The 20,821-nt window shown below is 39.8% G+C and overlaps 1 protein-coding gene across 11 annotated transcripts in view; it reads right to left on the reverse strand.

The window, feature by feature from the left end:
• Positions 1–9,177: 9,177 nt before the first annotated feature.
• Positions 9,178–20,821, reverse strand: part of BNC2 (basonuclin zinc finger protein 2) — a 454,270-nt gene continuing 442,626 nt past the window's right edge. For 10 of the 11 annotated variants that reach the window (XM_058301895.1, XM_058301894.1, XM_058301892.1 and 7 more), the window contains one exon: positions 9,178–19,176. In XM_058301895.1, the coding sequence (XP_058157878.1) occupies positions 18,516–19,176 (661 nt within the window). In that variant the 3' untranslated portion in view covers positions 9,178–18,515. Of the gene's footprint in view, positions 19,177–20,685; positions 20,720–20,821 lie in introns of all 11 variants that reach the window. The other variant, XM_071216753.1, reaches the window with a different exon arrangement.

Raw genomic sequence — 20,821 nt, forward strand, 5'->3', positions numbered from 1 at the left:
CCTGTTTACTCTTTCCTGCCTTCTTTTGGGTTATTTTAGCATCCTTAGTATTTAATATATGAATTATGTTTTTGCCACTCACTCATTGTATAGCATTTTTAGTTGGTGCACTAGGGTTTATAATACACATACTTTACTTTTCACAGTCTATTTACAACCAAATATTTCACCACTTCAAGTGGAATGCAGAAATATTTTCACTATATAGACCCCTTTAATCTTCACCCTTTATAATTGTTTTATGTATTACATCTACATACATCAAAAACAACATCGGAGAATTTATATTATTTGCATTCAGACCATGAACAAATTAACAGAATAAAAATAATTTGCTATATTTGCCCATATATTTATCAATTCTGTTGCTCATCCTTCTTTCTTAAGGTTCCTACTTTCCTTCTGGTATCATTTTCCTTTCCTCTAAAGAACTTCCTTTAGCACTTCTTTTGGAGCATGAATATTGGCAACAAATAGAGAATTTTTTCATATGAAAATGTTTTTAATTCACCCTCATTCCTGAAGAGTATTTTTCCTGGATTTAGAACTCTGGGTTGGCTCTCACCCTGCTCTCTTGCCTCTGGACCCATTCCTGCCCTGTGTGCTCCACTCTTGCCATTTTTCCTCTGCCATGTGGCCATGAAAGTAAACCTGGGCATTTATAACCTATAATGGGGAACTGTAGTCTGTAAATCAGCCCTCTTTATCTCTTTTCACCACCTTCCTCTCTACCTGGGACCCCCGGTCTGTTATTTTCTCCTATTTCTCTCTCTTCCCTCCCTACCTGAATAAATTACTGGCCTAATTTTTTTAAAAAAGGAACTTTGGGTTGACAGCCCATTTCTCTCAGCTCTTTTAAAATGTTGTTCAACTTCCTTCTGGCTTTCCTGGTTTCCAATGAAAGGCACACAGTCATTCCAATTGTTCCCCCATCGTTTTACTCAGGTTGTTTTTGAGATTTTCTTCCTTATCTATAGAAGTCTGTGGTTTGATTATGTTATTCCTGAGTGTGTATTTTGTTGGGTTTATTCTATTTGAGATATACTGAGCTTTCTTTAAGTTTGTAGGTTTGTGTATATTGCTAAATTTTGGATGTTTTCAGTCACTAATTTTTCAAATACTTTTTCTTTACTGAAATCTTTCTCTTGTACTTCTGGGACTCCAGAATTAAACATTAGATATTTTGTTATTGTCCCAAAGTTCCTGAAGCTCTGTTCATTTTTCTTTCAATTTTTTTCTTTATTGTTGAGACTGGGTATAGCGGCTTGATATGGTTGTGGATTCCAAAAATAGATATTGGAATATGTTTGTAATCTGGTCTGTACCTGGGCATGATTAAGTTATGATTAGGGCTTTGATTGGGCCATGGCATTGATAAAAAACATGGCAAAGGACAGAGTTTGAAGGCTTTTTGATGCTGGAGTTTTGATGTTGGAGTTTGATGCTGAAGTCTTAAGCTGGAGCCCTAGGAAGTATGTACACAGAGGAAAGAGAAGCAAGCCCCGGGAAAAGAGGAACCCTGAGTCCAGAAAGAAGCAAGCCCTGGAAGAGAGGAATGCTGAGTCCAAAAAGAAGCAAGAGCTGGGAAGAGAGGAACCCAGGAAGCCTGAACACTTTGGCAGCCATCTTGCTCCATGTGGAAATAGACTTTGGTAAGGGAAGTAACCTATGCTTTAAGGCCTGGTAACTGTAAGCTCGTACCCCAGATAAATACCCTTTATAAAGGCCAGCAGTTTTCTGATATTTTGCATCAGCACTCCTTTGGCTGACTAATATACTGGGTAACTTTTGTAGGTCTACTTTAAGTTCACTGACTCTCCTCTGTCATCTCCATTCTGCTATGGAACTGATTCAGTGAATTAAAAATTTTTAATTCCTTATTTTTCCATTCTAAAGTTTCCATTTGGGGGGTTGTGGGAATATGGTGTCAGAATAACAGGCAGAACTCAATGCTCTCACAAAAACAATGGAGAAAGAGGCAAAAGCTGTTCTCTGGGACTGCTTTGGGGGTCAGCAGACCAGCAGAGAGCCACACAACTCCCAGGAGGGTGAGGGACAGAAAGATGAAGAAGCTGATACAACAAATGTGAGTTACCAAGTCCCTCTGGCAGCTGGGAAGGGCTCCTCTCCCCCACCCCAAGATATTAAGCTGACTCTGCAGCTGACTGAGAGGGGAACAGACATCTTCCTTCCTGTCAGTTGTTGCAAGGGAAAAGGGAGGGGGAGTCAGGGGACTTTTGTTCAATGAATTAAGCCAGCAGAGTCCACTTTGGATCTCCACTATGGGGATTCAACACAGGAACACAGGAAAGCCCAGACTGAAAACACCTCTGTGGAACGGTGCACTGATGAGTGCCATCTGCTGGCTGGTCTGGAAATTGCATGTACAAAAACTGGTTCTCCTAATCTCTGGGAGAAAATCTGTGCCCCATTAGTGAGACCATGGCCTGATTTTGATATTAATAACTTAAGATGGGCAATTTTAAATACTTAGAATAAGTTGAACCAAATATCAAAGAAGAGCTGTGAAAAAATAGGCAAGAGAGAGAAATTGGCATCAGAGTAAATTCATCAATATATTCAGTTGCCAATACATCAGCAAAACTTAAAAGCCATACTAGGAAGCAAGAAGAGATGGCCCAGTCAAAGGAACTAACCAAATATCCTGAAGAGATACAGGATTTGAGACAATTAGTGATAATCATACAACTTTCTAAATCATTTCAAAGAATTTAAATAAAATGACTAAAGAAATAAAGGATATTAAGAAGACACTGGGTAAACATAATTTGAAAGCCTGCAAAGAAAAGTAACAGACTTTATGGGAATGAAAGAGACAGTGGGTGAGATGAAAAATACATTACAGGTACATAAGAGCAGATGTGAATTGCTCAAAGACAGAATTTGTGATTCAGAATTGCTCAAAGACAGAATCAGTGATTTTGAAGATGTTCCTCTGAACTTAAAAAGACAGGAGAACAGAAAAAGAAAAGAATGGAAAAAATGAAACAGGGTCTCAGGGCATTAAAAGACGATGTGAAATGCAAAAACATTCACATTATCAGTGTCCCAGGAATAGAAGAGAATGGAAAAGGGGCAGAAAGAATATTTAAGGAAATAATGACTAAAAACTTCTCAACCCTTATAAAAGACATAATATGAATATCCAAGAAGGACAATTAATCCCAAACAGAATAAATGCAAATAGACCTACTCCAAGACACCAACTATTCAGAATGACACATATCATAGACAAAAAGAGGATTCTGAGAGCAGCAATAGAAAAGCCAAGCATCCCATACAAGGGAAAATTGATAAGATTAAGTGCTAACCTCTCATCAGAAACTATGGAGGTGAGAAGAAAGTGGTATGATGTATTTAAGGTACTGAAAGAGAAAAACTGCCAGCCGAGAATTCTGCACCTGGCAAAAATGTTCTTCAAAACTGTGGGTGAGTTCAAAGTCTTCACAGACAAACAAAAACTGATAGATTATGTTACCGAAAGACCAGAAATACAAGAGATACTAAAGGGGGTGCTGCAGCCTGAAAGGGAAAAACAAGGTTGAGAGATTTGGAGAAGAGTATAGAAATGAAGATTATTAGGAAGGGTAAACTAAAAGGTGAGACAGACAATAGAACAATGACAACAGAGAGCCAAAGGACAAAATGGATGAAGTAAATGCCTTTACAGTAATAACAATGAATGTTACGGGCTTGACTCCCCAATTAAAGACGTAGACTGATAGAATAGATAAAAATATATGAACCATCTGTATGTTGTCTGCAAAGTTTCCATTTCTTTCTTCTTTATACCTTCTATTTATTTGCTGATATTTTCTGTCTTTCCATTTGTTTCAAAAGTGTTTGCCCTTATTGTTGGAACATTTTAATAATTCTTGCTTTTCAGCCTTTAAATCTTTTTCAGATCATTCCAACATCTTTGTCATCTCTGAATTGCATTTTCAAATTGTCTTCTCCCATGAGAAAGGAGATTTTTCCTGGTACTCCACAAGCTGAAAATTTTTGGATTTTATCCTGGACGTTTCGAATATTGCATTGTATTCTGTGTTTCTATTGCTGTGTAACAAATATTACAAAATTCACTTTCTTGAAATTCCATTTTTACATTATCCCACAGTGTCTGTAGGTCAGGTTTAGTTGGGGCCTCCACTTCGTCTCTCATAGAGCTGCAATCAAGGGGTTCACTGAGTATCTGTGATTTCATCTGAAAGCTCAACTTTGCTTCCATGTTCCCACAGTGAGCTTCAGTTCCTTGCATTCATTTCTTTGCTGACCGTCAGACAGAGGACTTTAGGTCCTCTCTGGCTATTGGCTGGAGGCTGCCCTCAGTTCCTTGCCATGTGGGCCTTTCTCATAGCAGCTTGCTTCATTTAGGTGTGTGAACCACACCCTCAGGGTCTTGTTTCAATCCCATGGAGAATGTTGATATGCTTTTAGCAAGCCTTTGACCTAGTTGAGCTCGGGCTGCAAGGTGCATCCAGTCTTCTGTGGGTTGTGGGTCCATTGCTAGTTCAGTTTTCAAAGTCTTTGCTACACTATTGGATTAGTCCCTCGCGTGCACCACCCAGTGGCCAGTTTCAGGCCTGGTTTGTGCTCATAGCTTACTTCTCAAAATTTGCTCTGTGTAGCATTATATCCATGTACACACAGCTCAGGGGTGAGCCCAGGAATTCATAAGTTTAGTGGGTCTCCCAGGACCTCCCTCTCTGTGATTTCCCTGAACTATCCAGCCTCAGCTTTTCAGTCCCCTGGCCAGAAAGCTGGTGCTCTGCCTTGCACGTCCTATAACTGTGTTTGCTTCAGGGCCAAGTGGTGGCCAGACAGAGGAGGATCAAAAGAAAGAGGAATACTCCCACCCTCTTGGGGCAACTGCTCCCTCAATCCAGGAGAAGAGTTCCTCCCCAGAGTTTTGGCTCCGGAAGATTCCCATTGCTTCTGCTGCTACTATTGCCACAGGATTGCTTGAGTTTGGGGCAGGGAACAGAGAATGGAGGATAGAAAAAGAAGAAAAAAAAAACAAACAGGGTATTTCTCCCACTCTCTCTGAGCACTTGTTTCCTTTTCCACTCCTCAACTAGAGGACTTCTCCGGTATATCTGTCCCATGCCCTAATCCTTCTTCTGGGTTTCAGGTTTCTTTGGGTTCAGGCCAAGGAACATTGGAGGGGAAAAATGATAACCACACTACCATTTCAGTGGGGCTTGAATTCTGGTTTTCTTCCTCAATCCTCCTACACTGCTGTTTACTTTTCAGAGCCCTTAAGTAGCTAATTCATGCATTCTATTAAATACTCAGGTTTTGTAGTTGGATTCAGTGGGAGAGACAGGGCAGGGGATGCGTGCCTCCTTTTACTCAGCCCTGGAACCTGACTCTGGCATTAATAAAGCTCCAGCCCCCCACCCATCTATCACCCATCCCCGTTCCCTCACCCACGCATTCTATCAATATGGATCGAACACTTATTCTGCACCACACACCATGAGGACTAGAGAAACAGCTCAGCTTTATGGGACACAACTTCCCGGATTTCACCCACATACTGTTTGTCCCCCTATCTGCTTATGCTCACACACTATGTATGAAAAATGAGTGGGCTTTGTTGTTTCCTTCAAAAGGAAAGGCCGATGTGAGCCTGAGACTATCCTTCCATTGCCAGCTCTGTGGGTGAGGCTGAGGGCTTTGGAAAGAGTCATATTTTTAAGCACACAGGTTTGTGGTTTTTGAAAGAACAAGAAAGCATTAAAAGCATAACATCTTGCAGGATTACTTTCTGCTGAAGACCAATTGATGTGACATCTGAAAATAATCAAATAAGTGTCTTGTTTTCAGCCTGCAAATGACTTTGTGAAACTTTGAAAGGAAATGCTCCACTTTAAAAAATAATAAAAATTGAAATTGAGATCATGGGGTAGAACAAAGATGGGGAGTTATGAGAGTGCTTTGAATTGCTAATAGCATTTATATTTGTAAAAATGAATCTCTCTAAAACTTGGAAGTGCCCTAATAATTTTAAATCACCTCGCACAGCACATGCCCAGAACCCTGATAACCTCCAAATTCAATTGCTTACAATCGTCTATTATTTTTTTTCCCTGAGCATTCCAATAACTTCAAGTTGATACAAAATGCACAGAATTCTGGATTTAAAATTACTGAAGTCCTTCATACTTTTTTCCTATAAGCTCTTACATTTGGAAAGAAGTCAAGGTACAGTCCAACCCCAGAGGATCAAAATATATTGAACTGATTTTTTTTTTAATGGTATCAGCCAAGAAAACAGAAATTGAGTTGAACATTATGGTGGAGAGAGTAATGAAGAGAAAGAAAAGGCTGAAGGTGGCAGGTATACAAGTCCCAAACTTGAAGAGAGGCTGTGCCTGAAGATAAAAAAGTCAGCTGAGCAAGGTAAGATCAATTAAGGCAGGTTGCTGATGACAACGTGAGGCAAATAAAATTAAGCATCCTGAAAAAACTGGATTCAGGTAAGAGGTGACAAGTATAGAGAAACTTCCCTGTTGCTTCAGTGGTTAAGGGCTGACTTCCAGTTCCTACAGCATTTCATTAATACAGAAGTCGAGCGTTGCTAAAATCCAGTGTGGCTGACAGACAGTTTTACTTTGTGCATTTCTGGTTTCTAACGATGCATTTGAGCTTTATTTTTTTACATCTGTCCTTGTCTTACTCTGATACTCCTTCTCCCTGGGGTTTAACGGTTTCTAGTGACTTATCAGCATGTTAAGCAGCATGGCGCCCATCAGGCAGTACACGGCTTCTGGTGGTAATGGCATGCCGGTCACCACTAGTTACCTGGAAGGACAAGGGCTCCTGTGTGCAGCACGGCAAAATTCCTCATGCGATTGGAACGCGGCAGTGCAGGTTCAGGGCACATGCTAGAAATCCAACCAAATGCCTTTTGCAAACAGCAGCTCAATGAGGATTCCTGCCATGAGGCAAAATGCTTGGAAAGTTACTATGTGCTGGCATCACTGGGTCTGGGGTCAGCATGCTAAAACCGGGACTCATTATGTTCCTACCATGCCTACTTGGTGCAATTAGCCTAACACGATCGTTTCCCGAAGCCATATGTTGATCTTTGGGGGAGGGAAGGCTTCCTATGCCTGATGGCTCTGCACTCTGACTGGCAGGTCCCGGCTTCAAGCGAATTTCTGTAAATCACGGTAACACATACAGCAAGCAAAGAGGAGGTAGGACAGCCAGCCTGGTGAGAAGCAGAAAACTTAGAGCAGGCTTGTGTACTTGTTGAGTGTTGCAGAGAGCTTTTGTTTTGTTTTCTTTTTCCCCAAGGAAGCTTTCAGAAAAAGGTCAAGGGAGCACCACTGTGTGCAAGGCTGTCCCTCCCACCCCCACGTAAAATCAATAGAAGGACCTAGAACACAATAAGTTATGTTCCAGGGCAGCACTGGCTTGAATTCCCATTGGAGACCTATCACTGTGAACTAGCACTGTTGGGAAATCTCCTCAGCTACCCCTGCTAATCAATACCTCTGTTCATTATACGTCTCAGATGAATATGGGTAATGATTGGGTGCTCCAGAGTCAGCTGACTAAAAATAACTGCGCCTCACTGAGGATCGATAGATCCACCCCCCCTGCCCCACTGGTATTACTTCAGGCAATTCAATATTCTCATCGCCCCTCCCCAACCCCCCACCAATGCTGATAGATCAGCTTCGTCCTCACAGCAGCTTTATTAAATTAGTAGCACTTAATCTCCTGCCATATTGTCAACTGACAAGGGGCAAACAAGCAGACAGCGAGTCTTCCAGTGGCTCAGGAGAGAAGCTGGCCGCAACCCAGGCAGTTCTGATGAGCTTTGTGCCAAGAGTTGTCTTCATGGGTGCTTTTTTGTAAGCAGGAGGATTTCCATCATTTAATCACATTTAAAACAACTTTTTCTTTTTAAGAGAAGAGAGAGCTGTTTGGGGGAGAATTCTTGCCAATTACAGACGTGTTATGACACATGAAAAGATCATAATTATGCTTAGATTCCCTGAAGGAGTGAGCTGACACATCCATGACATTTAATAACTGCACGCCTCAACAGAGGTTGACTCCCCCAAAGTTGTTTAACCTTTTATTTCTTCACCCTCACCCAGTCACCCTTCCATTGGTGCTCAGAAGAAATCAAGGGGTGAGGCCCTTCATGGCCTGGTGGCCCACACCCCTGCTGCCTGGGGAGGGCCCTCCCGTGGTGGTGTCTGAAACTGAGCAGCCCCGTGCCCCGGCATGGAAAGCAGCTGGAGTGCTTACCCAGCCCTTGCTGGCCTTACTAGAGTCTGGGTAACTCATGCCCCTGAGTTATGGGCAGAGCAACTTGGAGAAGTGGGTAATACAAGCTGGGCAGACTAGATAAACCTGGCTCTGGGGATTGAGAACAGAAAATAATGAACTGGAGGGGAGAACCCAGCCAAGAGTTACAGTCTGGGTTAGCCTAATTTTAAAAATAGGATTGCCTGAAGAGTTTGGTGTAATATCAAACAATGCTGAGTCAAAAGCACCTTCTACATGCTTCTTCCCATTGTCCCTCAAGCAGTATGATAGTGGGAGGAAATGTCGCATATTATGACATCTTTCCATCTGCTAGTTTTACTTCTAGATGATAACAAGCACAATCTGCAGAAAACCACTGCCAAGAGAATATAAACTGAAACACCAGCATTTAGTCTGAAAAAAATATAGTCATCATCCTCTTGGCTGCTGTTCACAAATTCCAAGGGTGGGGTGGGAAAAATTATTTGCAGAGACTTAAGGTATAAAGAACACTAAATTCTTCCCTTGGTCTTCTTTACTCAAAAGATCAGGGGCAAAGGCTTTGGGGGCAAAAGAATTCAGACAAGGCATCCCCAAAAGGATAGTTTGGGTGAGGAAAAACTCAGGGCCATGTTTGCTGGGCTCCGCTGGGACTGGGTAGGATCTGTGTAGCTCTGACCTGGATTTTCCGTCTCAGCAAGAGATGAGTTTCATCTTACTAAGAAGTCTATTAAATAATACCAGGGTTTGTTCCAAACAGGAGATTGGCTCTGAATTATCCAACGAATGTGAATTACCTTGTGAGTTGATGTGATACCAGGTGTATTTTGTAAAGCTCAACTTGAATTTGTAGTGCTTTCTTCAAATCAAGAAGGCAAGAAGAGATCAGTGACTGATAAATCTTTAATATAAAAATTGTACAAGAATTTTGATACAAATTACAAGAGGTATTTGGACAAAATATGAATAGAATTCCATTTACATCCCCAAACCCTTATGCATTTTATGCAAAAGACATACTGTAGACAGTTATAGTACAGAAAATACAACAAAGGAAATAGCAAATAAAAACTTTTAATTCCCTTAGACTACTCATAAAAACAAATAAAAAAGTAAAACAAAAAAAAACCAAACAAACAAAAACAAAACCCCTGTTTAAGGTACATACAGTATTTATGAAGCTACCAACGTCACAATTATTAGGTCAGGATGATGCAAGCTGTTCATGTCCCTTGGTGCAGCTACGCTTTGTAGTACAGACTTTGGTTCTGTGGCAGCCTTAGAGAAAGAGACTGGTTTGATACAGAGGAGGACAACTTAAACTTGGTTAAGGCTCCACATTCTCAGGAGAGGACATATTTTGGTAAAAATTCCTTTCTCTCAAGATATTTCCATTCCCTTTGGCCATTTTTTGCTGTCAAAAATGCAAGTTGAGTCAAATGCTTTTGTTATTGAGACATACCAGTGGGTTTGAGGGTGACTAAGTCGTTTTTTTCCCAAATGTGAGGCAACTTGCTAGCTCTAAAAGGACTACTCCATTATCAACAGTACAGAACAGAGAGTTTTCTTCCCCATGGCCCTAGCCTGCCCCCATCTTAAAAGAAGCAGAAAAGAAGCAACAGCCTGGTAAGATAAACCAGGGATGTTTCCCTCGCTTTGGAACCCCAGATTGCATTCCTGATCAATCGCCTTCAGACAGTCACGTGGGCTGCACTCTCAAAGACCCAAGCCGCCTCAGATTCAAGTTTCTCAACTTCCCTCCTCCCTCTAACCTCCTCCTCCCCACCGTTTAGCTCTCCTGCACTTTGCATATTGGCACTGGGAGGAATGTGGTACAGTTTCTCTGCAAGGCAGTTGAACCAAAGTTTGCACACGAAAGTGAGTGCACCATATATTGTGAATCTTAGATAGTCAAATCAGGTTGAACTGTAATACTAGAATATCCCATTCACCTATCCACATTATGTAAACTCTGGGCAGGGAAGAACACAGTTTCCAAAGCTGTCAAAATCCGGATGAAGGAGAGAGCGTCTACCTTTTTGCTTCAGAAAAGGTATTTTGGGGCAGGGGGTAGAACAGTGACATCAGAAAAAGAGCAAAGGGCAGGAGTAAGAAAGACAATGGAGAAATCAGGGGAGATTAAGATAGGGAATGAAAGCAATGGATTACTCTGTACAAATACATGCAAAACGCTCCAAACTGAGTAGTAGATTAAAAAAAAAAATCAGCCTTGGTTTATACGTCTCAAGTGAACCTATTAACTCAGCACATTGTTTGGGAGTTCAAGAGCATCGTACCTCATGAATCAATGCTTTCCATGGCCAGGGCACCAATTCACAGCTGGGGTGGGGAGTGCTTTGTCTCCAGCCTGAAAAAGGCAGGCAGAGAGGCTCCTAGAGAAACAGCGCCAGGTCAGTTCGCCTTGCAAGGGGAACTACCAAGAGGTTTTGGGGTTCCCCCCCCACTTGGGAAAATGTTTCCAGGGCCAGATGATCCAAGCCCTTTCACATGTCCAGGATCTCCCCAGAGTCACCCCCTAAGTCCTTACATTCCATAACAGAAGTGGGCAGAGCTGCTTAATAATTGATGAATTTGCCGTTTTAGCCGTGCATTATCTCAACATTATAATTTGGCAACAGGTGGCCTTATAAAGTCTTGGTATAGCACTGAGATACTGTCTGTCTTCAAGAAAGATACTGTATACTCTACTTCTCTCCATTTTTGTTAATATACCATTTGCTGCTCTTATTTCTCTTCAAAGATTCTTTTAAAAAAGAGCTACAAAGAGTGTTAAGAAAAGATATTAGAAATATTGTTAAGCATCCTGTTATTTAGAGTTGAGGAAAAAGCTAGTATCAGCTAGCAGAATCTGTGCAATTTTGGCAACTGAATTAATTTAAGATTCTATTAAGAAGCTTGATAAATAATACACCCATAGAGGGAAACTTTAAACAAACATCAAGTCAACTGTCTTTTCTCTGACCCAAAAGTCCTTTCTCAAAGTGCTTTTCTTCCCAGCCTTCTGACTGGTTGATGAAATTATTCAGTACAGGTTTGTCAACACAGACCTGCTAAGCTGTCTGGCCCTAAATATGCTTTTTCTCTCCTTCCAAAAGTTCACAAAGATGATACTTACATGTGCCTTATTTTATTGATAAATATCTTATTCGGAAATATGGCTGCGGGTAGTTGAGGTCAGCTCTCTTCTCTGCTGCTGAGGGGTAGAAGGAAGCACGGAGCAGCCGAGCTCCGTGAGGGAGATGTCCATACAGCTTCTACCTCGTGGAGTCATCAACTAGCCACTTTTCCAGCCATCACTTATTAACTCAATAGACAAAAATAGTAGCCAGTACCTACGTATTATTTGGGTTCAAGGTATTTTGGAACATAGTATTTTCATTTATTTTGCCTTTGAACTGTTGGTCCTGTCACCAGTCACTCAATTTCATAAAGCTCACTGTACTTGTACCTACCAACCTTCTCTCAAAGGGAAGAATTTGGAAAAAATAGAATTTACCTTTAAGGAGAGGGTAATCCTCACTTTAGTGATTAAAGCCAAAGGCCTGGGATTTTTAAAAATTTTTCAAACTGTCACTCCAGATTAACAAAATGAAGGTGAACCTGTCACGTTATGCTATGGATTTGGAGGCTGCTATTGAAAGATATATGTGTACTCTTAGACCCATGAGTGGAGGCCAATGTTAAAAAAACATTTTTCCACCATGCACAACCAATTTTACAAAACATGCAACTTTTTGAAGGGGAAGAAAAAGATTTTAATCCTTTCCTTACAGAATATGGAGCAATCTAATCTATTCATGCCACTGACTTGCAGGAAATTTTGCTCTAATTACCAAAACAGATGAGCATGGAACTGCAATACTTAAGTTTCCAAAGAAGCAAAGAATGGCCATCCCAGACAACATCTCTCTACTGACATTTTGAGAAATCATCTTGTTACTGCGCACTTACTAGCTGGGGAGGGCACCCAGGGGCAGCCTTGGGCTTCCCAAAGACAGTTCAGGTGTGTGTATGTGTTTTTGTGTTGGGAGGAGGGGAAGGGCAGAAGGAGAGAGTGAGAGAGGCTGATTGTGGATGTGTGCGCACATCAGGGAACTGGGAAGGAAAACCTAGCCTTTGTACTCAATTTCCCCTTCACAAGGGATAAACAGGCAATTACGCATCCTTTTATATTTGATGGCCAAGTGCTGAACTGGAAAGCACGCTATTAGTTTGTGTCCCTTCAGGGCCAGGGCAATAAGTAGCCAGGAGAGCTGGGGCTGAAGCAGAGAGGGTGTTGTCTGCTGTTAGTGTGACAGTCTTGTCAGCAGCGTTCACATTACTGGAAGGTAATAAAGTGACAAGTAAGTTATTAGAAAGATATGAGGTGAAATTGAACTGAAGCTTCTCACTGCTCAGTCCTGGTTTTTTCCTTTCCTCTTTTGTAATGGTCCACTATTTGTTACAAACTGAGCCTTGTCTTGGAACCCTATATATTATAAAAAAGAGCTTTTTTTTTTTTTTGCAGTAAAGGTCAAATGAATTTACCACACACTTTAGAGAAGAATAAAGACAGTTTTATGACAACTATAGCATGATGCTTTAAAAATACATATGGCATCATAATGAACAATAATGCTGATCTAATTTAGCATACGTGTAAAAATAACCCTCTTATTAAGGCATTTGGATTTTTCAACAAATGCCAAAAAGATAGTATTTGATGTCCAGTTATTGATTGCCGAGTGACCCTAAGAATCATTTTTTGCAAGATATGGGAAAAGTGAGGATGATGGAAAATCACAGGGAAGAAAAGAGTAGGTATTTCGGCAAGAGTGAGGATAAATAAGTCGCTGGTCCATTTTACAGCTAGGTTTACAAAATAATAATTGAAAATGACCACTTAGGGCAAACAACTCTCCCAACCACAGGCCGTAAGATAATGCGAGTCTGGGACAGATCAGATACGGCCATATACCAACATGAGCAAGACCACCACCTGGTTTAGCTCTAAGTGGAAATACGAAAATACAAAGGTTTTTTTACATCTTGTAGGAAGGTGAATGAGGAGATCACGTTTTGATCAGATCTTTAGCCAAGTAGCATATAATCATGGCTGTGTTGTGTTGCTACAGCGGCAAATGAAAGTCACGATGGGGGAAGGAACGAATCTGTGCTGGCAACCGCTCACTTCTACGTCCCTCATCATCACTGAGCTGAGTTTGACCACTAGCCTTTTCTATAACCTAAAGTGACCCCTTGCATCTTTTTGCTCTCCAAGAGACTAGAGCATTATGTCCCACTCAAAAACAAAACAAACAACAACAAAACACACAAAGACCAAATGCCTCTGACTGCCCTTGGTAGCTCTCCTGAGCCCTAAGGGACTTGGGCTCTTCCACGCCATCGTCCTTGCTTTCCTCCTCCCTTCTGCAGTCAGGGTGTTCAAGGACTCCCCTTGTCCTGGGGAGCTCCGCAGGTCACTGCACCTATATGCTCTCATCCACTGCTAGGCAGTCTCTAGCAAACGCTTTCCTTGTATTAACTATTTTCTTCTCTACCCATCCCTAAACCAGGGCAGGTTCCAACCCTCTAATTATGCTTCTGAAGGGAAAATTGGGATCCCTGAAGGTTTTTTGGCACCTTTTATTATCCTTACTCATTTGCACCCCTTTAAAAGGATTTTCTGCATATTTTTTCCCATTAAAAAACAAAGAAAAGGGAAAAGTAAAATTCCCTAATTTAAGTATTACAACTTGAGACAAGTGATTTTTTAAAAATCGGAATCTGTTTCTCATAATTTAAAAGATGCTTTTAAGAGGGATGTGTGTAGGATAAAAGAAAGTTTTTTTCTGGATGATTTGTCTCTTTATGATCGCAAATGTATGATATCCTATTACAGTTGAATTTTATTTACTCTCAAGTCAATCTGACCTAATGCTTTCAGACCAAATACAAGTTAGGACTGTCCAGGTCAAGATGTTAACCTTATATGACTCAATCTGGATATGGAATTCTTTATGTTTAATTGTCAAGGGTCCCCATTCTCATTTGCTTGGCACATATCTGAGGTGTGCAGAGGAATGGGGGAAAGAGGTCACATTTTATTTGGTAGGAACCTAGTGTATAATTTCTTCTGCTAAAAATGAGGAGAATGCCTCTGGAACAGCCCATTCTTGATATATCCAAAGCTTTTTTTTTTTTAAAAAGAGCATTGTATATGTTAACAGGCTGTTAACCAGTTAAGTTACTGCAAGGGCCTGAAAATTCAAGATCAAAGACATTGCACTACAAGGACACTGGTATCATTGTGCTAAAAATGTTTTAAAAAAACATGTTTGCAATGTTCTTGAGAAGGAAAACATTAACACCTTTAAAACTTTAAAAGGCTCAGGCTCAAACAGGGCAGCTGGACAAAGATCTGGAATGCATTACACTGAATTGACTTATTTAAATACAAATAATAACAGAACAAAGAATGTGAAGCTTTTTTTTTTATCACATTTTAGAAATCAAATTACTTATCTATCCTTTTTCTTGCACCCTTTTGGCCCACTCTGTAGTATGCAGATATTCCTGAACAGGGACTATGTCTCTCTGATATTTACAAAAACATAATTTAAAATGATCAAAACAGTGAGTTTCAACATTAGCTAGTGAATGTGAGCATTAATAATACTGCCCAATTTGGTACCTGTAATAAAACTCTTGTTAAAATCAATCAAACGGGAATAGGTGCTTCAAAGAAAACCTGTATCACTATTAATTTTCAGCCAACATAGAATAAATGCAACTAGAGGGAAAATGCTTAAGAATAGGAAACCCCTATGAAAAAACAAATAAGTAGGAATGAGCAAAAATGAAGGGTTCAGCAAAGAAAATACTGGTGTCTTCATCCTTCCAGTTTGCAAGTAAAAACTTGGGATAACCATCTCAACTAAAACTATACTTTAGTCAAAACCCAACACTCAGACACACATCCAAGAACAAGCAACACTTTGGGACTAGCAGAATTGTACATTTTATGATTTTACATTTATGGACTACAAATCCTTCCATGCTCCCCTTCCCCTGATAGGCAAATAGATTTTATATTCCAAAATGGTTTTTACCCATTTAGAAAGCCACCATGACAATTGGGCATTTGAGGCACAAAAGTATAGTAGCAAAAAGGGGAGATGCTTAAAAAGTGCCAATCGTTCAGGACTTATTGCCATTTCTCTGACAAAACACAGGTGAACACATTCATGTTTCTGAGCAAGGAAACTTCTAGAATCTCATTACTTCTTCTGAACTCCCTCTAACTGGCTATGCTATGCACATTAGCCTAGTTTGTGTCAAGTAAACTTATTTGTTCTCCTGGTTCCTTTGTTGATATGACCTGCTGACAGCTATGTAATTCAGTCACTACGGCTACATAACCTTTTATTGACATTAAACAGACTAAACGATTCTGTATAAGATATCTCAATCAAGAGTGTACCTTTTAAAAATTGCTGAAATACAAATGTGTATTTAATAAAACAAACTGTAATTTATTTCAGTCTATGCAGACTCCCCAAAGCCAGTGTTTCTATAATGTTCCGTTGGGATATTAAAAATAGTTTTCCACCCATTTGGCAGTAATGGGGCAACAGCGCAATACAGAGAATGCTAAGAGGACCAAAATGTTTGCAAACAAACTTTCATTATTCTAGTTCAATCTTTCACAAACATACTATACTGTACAGAGTCATATATGGTATAAAACAAAGGAAAACATCTCTGTCTATTCAATTTAACACAACACCAAAATAAAGGAATTAAGATTTTGGGGGATTCAAAGGTACAAGAAAACAAAAACGGTTATTACTAATTCCTCAGCTTTTTACCGTAAACATTTGTCATTGAACAGACATGGTGTTTGATATAGTTTCTTTTGTACTGCAAATACTTTTGGTCTTTCCTAACTGTAGAACAAAGGAAGACTTAAATGACCCCATAGCATCCACTGAAGGAGAGGGAAAGATAAAGCTCCTAGACATATCTAGCTTATCTTTCAGAATCTATTGTTTCTGAAATTTTCACATGTAAAAAATACTGAATCCCCAACTAATTATGCTTATTTTTGGAAACAATAAATACTGTGAGGTACAATAAATCCTACAGGAATAAAAATAACATCAGAAACATATTAACAGTTTCCTTTGGCAATTTTAACGGAAGTGAATGTTGATGTGAACACAGAAAAAAATGATGAAACACGAAAAATGGAAAAGACATGAAAAGTTGAAACAAAGGGGGCGTTTCTAACTTTTAAAAACTGATGGGAGAAATGTTTGAGGCCATTAAATGCAGAAAAGAAATACATTCTCTTTAAATTATTATGTGCTGTTTGACAAAATATTCCTCATTTATCTTTTTTCACTCCATGTAAAAGAAAAAAAAAGACAACAAAACACAGCCTGCAATGCACACCCTAATGGTTTTGGCTACAGACTCAACTTGAGTAAATATCATTTAGTCAGTATGTTGTGGTAACTGAGGCTGCCCATGCGGTTTACCAGCTCAGGCAACATGTGTAAACATCGGAAACAAAACAAAACAAAACAAAACAAAACAAAGGAGAATAGTCTCCCTCCTCTTTCTCACTCTCAATTGCTTGGTTTCAGGCTTGCTTTCATTTCTCTCTGACAAATCGTGTGGGGAAACAGAAAACATTAACAGTGAGAGGTCCTATTTTAAACCCCCTTCTTTTGGCTTTTCAGAAAGGACTGTTGCTCAGTTCAAGTTCAGCAGATGTTTTCAAAGCTGCTATTAAATGTCTTTTGATTTTGTCCATCAAATAGGTCTGTATCATAGTACTATTGCAGAAGTTGCAACAAATTAGACAGCGATACAACAGACCAACCCAATTCAGACTTCTTTCTTTTTAAAGGATAAGGGATATGTCCTTGGAAATGAGTGCTCAACTCTTTTACTGTATCGGGTTTTGTTCCATAGTGAGTAATTTGGGCTTTTGTACACTGAAATATTATCCTGCCTCTAAAGAATAAATGCCTTGGCTGTTTCACACCACATAATTTTGTTTTCCTTTTAAGTAACTTAACATATAAGCAAGAAGGATGCAATGTTGATTCTAATAATATTCGGTGCTTGAAAGAATCACCAAGTGTTTTTTTTTTAAAAGCAGTTTTCTGGTGGCCTACAAATTGGCCTGTGGTTATGTTGAGTGACTAATTGTATTTTCTTTTCTGGAAACTTGTGCAAAGTTGGCAGTTTTGTGTTAACACTAATACTTTTGTTTGGCATTTGTGCCCTATACTGACCAGACCATTTTTATACAAGTGAATTTTTTTAAAAAGACACTTACTGAAGTATGGCAATAGTTTAAGGATAAAAAAAGAAGCATGGATATTACACATCCCCTTGTAGTGTATGAAAAAAAGTGCATGACTGGATTTACGTAATAGTACAGGACATTTTAAAAAATCAGATCTGTGCTGTAAAGCATGCCAGCACCTTTTTATCACTATATCTAGCAGGTAGTAAAAACAAGACCATGTTTTTTTTTGTTTTTGTTTTTCTAAAAAAAAATGTGCATTAATGCTAACATAAATGAATAGAACTAGCCAGCAAACTATTTTTTTTCCTGCATATCTAACAGCTGGATGTAACTGTAAAAATTAAACAAAAGAGTTTAACAACCATCAATACAATTGTTTTACATCATCGGCCTCTCAAGGCTAAATATATACAGGTGAATCTGCCATGCTGTAATTGAAGATTCTCTCAAAACCTTAAAGTCCACAAAAGACAACTCTAAGAAGTTCCTTTTTTGTTTCTTTTTTCTTTTTTCCCTTTTATTTTTTGCAGGCAACAAGTTATGGGTACAACAATTTGTCTCTTTGGAGTTGACCAAGAATTATTCTGTCAAAATTGGGCATAGTTGCAGGTTTATGTGTGTGTTTACGTGTACACGGGTGTCTCAAGGGGTGCTGTTTTTACCCCCAAATTAAAGATCCCACTCCTTTTCCAAAACTACAAAGGAAAAGAAAAAATTCAAAAGCACCTAGTGTTTATCTTTTTATCTAACGAAAAGAAAATGGGTGTGTGTATACACACAGAAACATACATGTGTATACACACACGCACACAAAAGTACACAAACACACACTGACTATGGCAGTTCAAATATGTAGGCCATCTGGTGAGAGCTGGCATTTGTAGTGTCCATTCTGAGACTAATCTACTGAAGTAAAGGGAATGTTTTTGTGCAGATTAGGGTTCTGACTGTGCCGATTTCGGCTTCGCACAGAGGAAAACATCATATTGCAACCCGGGACTTTGCACTTGTGCATTTCTCGCAAATGCACAGTTTTGTAGTGCACTCTCAGGGTCCCCTTGTTGCTGTACATTTTGTGGCAAATGTTGCACATAATCCCACCATTGCTCCCGGACAAGCTGCTGAACATTAGAGACCCGGAAATTTCAGCCCCTAGACTGCCAGGAAGGGCAGGGGCCTCGACCTTGTGTGCTGACTCCCCACTGTCACTCGCCCCGTCAATGTCATCAAGAAGAATCCCCTCGTCGCTGCCTGCATCAGATTCTCTGGAGGAATGAATGCTGCTGCTGGACTGGAGGCTGGAGGTGGTGCTCAGGTCAAGGACCATGTAGTCCTCCACCACGCCCCTCCCGTACCCATTCAGGTGGGAGTCTTCAGTCCCTGCGGGAGAGGAGGCGTCTTCCCTGACGTCGAGCCCCAGGGGGTGCTGGGCACCATAGATCTTCACCAAAAATTCATCCCGGAGGTCCTTGCTAAGGGAGGGCTGCGACGAGTCCAGGCCCATGTCATCGAGTTCTTTGGTCAACAGTTTACGGTGCAGATTTATGTTGGCACTGTGTCTAGGAAAATAAGAGGGAAGGGGGGAGTAAGTGGGTAGGGAGTGGGGTGGGGTGAGAAAAAGGAGAGCATTTTAAAAATTGATTCAGCATCAAATAAGCACATTCATTGCTAATTACACCATTATGAAAGCAAACATTTCCCCACATCCTCCGTATTTGGGAGTAAGTGGTGGTGGTGGGGATGCAAAAAGGGGAGCTTTCCATTAGCATAACTTTCATAAAAGTAAAATTCTTCAATAGTAAGATGAACGTAAAGTCATGACTGTTCTGTTGGCATGATTATGTAGCAGCATCAGCTGCAGAGGGCCAATTAACAGAGATCTTAGAATATATATTAAATAGGATGAAAGAATGAAAATTATCTGCATACCTAAACTGAATAGGCTTTTTACACATCTGTAGCCGAAGCCTTTATTTAAAGATATCAAAAGTACCCTTTTTTAAAGAAGTAAATGGTCTAGATCACTTAGGTTTAACTTTAATTTCAAAGACTAATGGAACCTTTCCCTGAACTCCCTTACATTTGAAGTTTTAGATAGAAAAATATTAGCTTCATAGATTAGCAATTTGAAAAAGGATTAACAAGTGTCTTTAACAGCATATATTCTTTTTCTGACAAAGTTTTGGGATTTGTTAAATCTAGTAGTAAAATATATTTTCATAAACTGCTGTATTTTAGTGTTGAAAATGGTTTCACTGTGTTTAGACTTCTCCAATTTGAAATTCTGAAAAACAAAACCTGAAAACAGAAATCTTTTTAAATAAAGCCCTCCCACCCTTAACAAAAAAAAATCACGCTAAACAACAGGAAAAAACCCAAAGGGGTAAAATTAAAGCACAATAAGTACAAAAAAATCAAGCACAACAATAACATAGGGTCCCTCTATTTTAAAAATTGGAACCCATATTTCTTAGATAAGCAAAACTTTTCCTCTTTCCTCTGAGAGCTTTGCTTGTATAAAAACAGATACAATTTGTCCCAGGGGATCCAATGGGATGTCATAATTTACAAAGCCTGATCCGTTATTATCTATCTGAAAACATTGTCTTTGTATTTACATGCCCCCTCCCATATATTCTTAAAGCGCCCTTGGGCATATACCTCTCTCCACCTGCAAAGGCTCACATGTTTGACAAGTACCTAAATTGAAGGCTACCCTTCCAAAAAGTAAAGAGATAAACAAATATACAGATATAGCTTCTCCATAATGGCAGAAGCTCTACATCATGGAGGAGTAATTGTGGCAACAGAAATAACCTCAGTGGCCAGCGTAAAGTTCAAGAGACCTCCTGATTATAAATAAAAAGTATGTAAGACCCAAAATAAGTTACTCCATTTGGTGACAAGCACGGCTAATATTTCCTAGAGATGGTTGAGAGGTATGTGCCTCAGAGACAAGGTGGGAAAGCTCTCCCCCTTTCCACACAAGACAATATATAGCACTCTGGGTTTAAGGGGAAGGCGGGCAGCAGCCCTCCCCACACTGCACTTAGGAAGGCTGAGCTTACCTTGTGATAATAAGATCAGCTTTCTAATCTTTTGCTAAATCGATCACAAAAGAAAGCAAGAATAAGACAGAGAGAGAGAGAGAGAGAGAGAAAGAGAGAGAGAGAAAACAAATTCACATTCTAGACATCTGTTTTT

Source organism: Dasypus novemcinctus, chromosome 8 (genome assembly GCF_030445035.2).
Source record: "Dasypus novemcinctus isolate mDasNov1 chromosome 8, mDasNov1.1.hap2, whole genome shotgun sequence".
In the NCBI taxonomy this organism is placed as follows: Eukaryota; Metazoa; Chordata; class Mammalia; order Cingulata; family Dasypodidae; genus Dasypus; species Dasypus novemcinctus.